At 26.6% G+C, this 3,297-nt stretch overlaps 2 protein-coding genes across 3 annotated transcripts in view; one reads left to right on the plus strand and one right to left on the minus strand.

The window, feature by feature from the left end:
* The first annotated feature begins 97 nt into the window (after window positions 1-97).
* Window positions 98-1,966, plus strand: LOC100166346 (RNA-binding protein 8A-like). Its single transcript, NM_001162764.2, has 5 exons — window positions 98-402; window positions 1,141-1,287; window positions 1,350-1,486; window positions 1,541-1,665; window positions 1,743-1,966. The coding sequence occupies exons 1-5, from the start codon at window positions 351-353 to the stop codon at window positions 1,777-1,779; spliced, it is 498 nt and encodes a 165-aa protein (NP_001156236.1). The 5' UTR covers window positions 98-350; the 3' UTR covers window positions 1,780-1,966.
* A 592-nt stretch (window positions 1,967-2,558) lies between these two features.
* LOC100568597 (thiamine transporter 1) overlaps window positions 2,559-3,297 on the minus strand; it is a 5,702-nt gene continuing 4,963 nt past the window's right edge. Inside the window, exons 5-6 of one of the 2 annotated variants that reach the window (XM_016806712.2) lie at window positions 2,805-2,929; window positions 2,559-2,730 (exon numbers count right to left, since the gene is read on the minus strand). In XM_016806712.2, the coding sequence (XP_016662201.1) occupies window positions 2,852-2,929 (78 nt within the window). In that variant the 3' untranslated portion in view covers window positions 2,559-2,730; window positions 2,805-2,851. Of the gene's footprint in view, window positions 2,930-3,297 lie in introns of both variants that reach the window. The other variant, XM_016806711.2, reaches the window with a different exon arrangement.

The following is a 3,297-nucleotide window of genomic DNA, read 5'->3' on the forward strand; positions in this document are numbered from 1 at the left end:
AAAATCACTCGGTAGTTTTTGAATACTATCGATAGACAATCGATAGTCAAAACTAGTCGGTTGCGCCCATCACTAGTAAACGTCTCGTTTCCAGTCCAGTGTAGTAGTCCATGATTGCCGTTATAATCATGACAAAAAAATCTATTTTGTCATGGTTGTAATCATAGATAAGACCGTGGATATTGGATGATAAAAAAAATTATTACGCTAAACGCTTAGGGCTTAGATAATAAACACAATATTTTGTAATTTGTTTTTGTACTTGAGTACTATAAGTACGACAACTCTGAACTCATTAGATTTAACTAAAATATTTTAGTGCAGGTCATCTGTTGTAGGTACGTTTTATAATGGCTGATGTTTTAGACTTAAATGCTGAAGAGTTTGTGGAAGAAGATGATGGTAATATAATAAAAACTTAAAGCAAATAACATTAAAAAAATATTCAAAAAGCTATAGTAATTAACAGCATAGGTAACCCATGAATAATTCTTCTGGAATCTAGGTAGTCATAAATAGATTCATTCATATTATTTATCATAAGTTCAGGATTTAATAATAATATGAATCAAGTTTATGTTACGACCATCAAATTACTTTTAAAAATTGTATATACCTATGTTATATTGAACACTCACCTAATCTATGTGGTTAAATTCTTTAATTTCTTGCTTTAATTGATTAATAAATGTTTAATACAATCATAATTTTATCAATATATTTATAATAATATTCAGTAACAATTATTGAAGTATTATGCCCAACTGAACCTTGATCTTAGTGTATCATAAGGATATAATAATTTAAAATGTTAAATAATAGTGTAACGCTTACTTGATGTATAATAAAAACCATTACCTTTAAAGTTAGTTTATCCCAATTTGGCTACCACATCCATGTATACAGTGGCGCTGACTTGTTTTTCATTTGGTGGGGCAAAGTATAAAAATTAGTTACCACCACCACCCACATGATTATATTGTAAATTCAACTATCACAATGCAAACACTGGGGTGAATCGCCCCATAAAAAATACGCATTTGGCGCCACTGCATGTATGCATAAGTAAAATTATATTTTAACCAAATTTATATAATTTAAAAGGTGAAAAACAAATGCAACTAAATTTATTATTTTTAGAGGGAGTTTCTAAGCTTAAAGAAAAAGCTAGAAGAAGAAAAGGACGGGGTTTTGAAGACAAATCTAAAAGAGACAACATCAAAGATGAAGCCATGGAATTTGATTCCGTCGATCAAGCTGATGACGATGGACCTGGACCCCAAAGATGTAATTTTACATAAGTTATATATTGTTGATTTATTATTAATATTCCTCAAATTTCTTTACAGCGGTTGAAGGCTGGATATTGTTCATTTCTTCTTTACACGAAGAAGCCCAAGAAGATGATTTGCATGATAAATTTGCTGAGTTTGGAAAAATTAAAAACTTACATTTAAATTTGGACCGTAGAACCGGATTTTTAAAAGTAATTACTATTATTTAGTTTAAATGTATCAATATTTAAATGTCCTTTTTGAAGGGTTATGCATTAGTTGAATATGAATCATATAAGGAAGCTTTTCGAGCACGTGAAGGACTGAATAATACCGACATTTTGGGACAGCAAATTAGTGTAGACTGGTGCTTTGTAAAAGGACCAAAAAGGTATTGTTTTGAGTTTAATATTACGGAATTAGTAAGAAATATTATCTTTACTCTGATTAATATTAATTTTTTTTCAGGATAAAAAAATCCAGGCGCCGAATGACTAATTATTAATCAATTTAAGTAATACAATTTCAGATATATGAACAAATTTACAATATAAATAAGTTATTTTTTGATAATTAACCACTATAAACAGCAGTTTTTAAGCAATTAATAAAGTTAAAGAAAAAAAATGACATTTGGTTCCTAATATTATATTTGTAAAATTCTAAAGGAATAAAAACTGATAATAGCTGTATGCTTTGGTTTCATCTTTTATACAGTAAAATTAATTTATATTAACCTTATAGGTGATAACTGTTATATATGGTAATGGCAGTAGTTAGATTTGTTTTTTCTTGAACCCACGCTCAATATAACAAATCTGTGTTCATTATATTGATTAGACCTATTGTCAAATTTCCAGTTAAGGATACTACCTGTGTTTGTATTTGTTTTTGCATTTTTACAATATTTTAATTTTTCTGCAACTTGAGCATTTTTAATTTTGATATTTTATATACTCAATATTCATAACTTTCAACAAAATTGAAATTGAATTAAAATAAAATAAAAACAAAATTATAAACACTAAAAATGTTTTAGTCCTAACTTCAAATTTTAAATTTGTTAACAGGTCAATTCACCCTAATATTAAGGCTAACTACATAAGATTGGTTCTATATTGTACTTAAAAAAAAAATGTGCTTAGGTTTGAGAGAGTAAACAGATAGTGCACTGACATCCTTTTATGTAATATTAAATATTTCTAATTTTCACATTCACTATAGTCAATAATATTTAATAAAATATCACATTAATTTCCAAAGATAAATTAAACACACATACTGTATTTTTTAAATTTGTATTATATACAATAAATGATTTATAGGTAATACAGGATACAAATTATTAATACATGAATTGCCGTTCATCACAGTCCACACAAGCATCATTCTTATTCTTTTACAAATATATAAACATTGTCTTTTCAAATATTAGTTTAAATCGAAACTTTGATACCTTGAAAACATAGAAGGTACATAATATGATGGTTATGGTACAATTTGATGAATTAAATGTAAATTAATAAGTACAATTTTTTGGTTAAAGCATTCTTCAAGTGTCCACAGGATTAGTGAATTTATTTTTTCCATTTTCTAACAGCCACAACAAATAGTAATGCAGACTTCGAAGCAAACATCAGAGCAACAGTTAATATCTATAAGAAAAATAATTTTATTGTCTTATTGATTAGGTATAACCTTAAAACATTAGACACATAATAATAAAATATATTATAATAATTTCAATGAGTAAAACAAATATTATATTATACATGTAAAGCTCGGTACAGTATTGAGTATTATCTAAGATAAAAAGCTGGTAGTAGATTTATAAGCTTTAACAAAGACTGATTACTTTATAAATCCTTTTTTGAAATGAAACAACACAACATTTTAATTAATACATCTATTAAAATCAAATGTGTCCTTTTCTGTATTTTATAGAAAATAAATTAAATTTTACGTGATTCTTTGGCGCATAATTTTTTTTATGTACATCAATACATAGAACAGGTTTATTTTT

This window comes from Acyrthosiphon pisum, chromosome A1 (assembly GCF_005508785.2).
Source record: "Acyrthosiphon pisum isolate AL4f chromosome A1, pea_aphid_22Mar2018_4r6ur, whole genome shotgun sequence".
Classification (NCBI taxonomy): Eukaryota; Metazoa; Arthropoda; class Insecta; order Hemiptera; family Aphididae; genus Acyrthosiphon; species Acyrthosiphon pisum.

What these genes read in the sequence shown, in the direction of transcription:
- LOC100166346 (NM_001162764.2), top strand. Translation starts at nt 351, where the DNA reads ATGGCTGATGTTTTAGACTTAAATGCTGAAGAGTTTGTGGAAGAAGAT. An exon ending in GTTTGTGGAAGAAGATGATG is followed by an intron (nt 403 to 1,140) that starts GTAATATAATAA and finishes TATTATTTTTAG; the next exon opens with AGGGAGTTTCTAAGCTTAAA. An exon ending in TGGACCTGGACCCCAAAGAT is followed by an intron (nt 1,288 to 1,349) that starts GTAATTTTACAT and finishes ATTTCTTTACAG; the next exon opens with CGGTTGAAGGCTGGATATTG.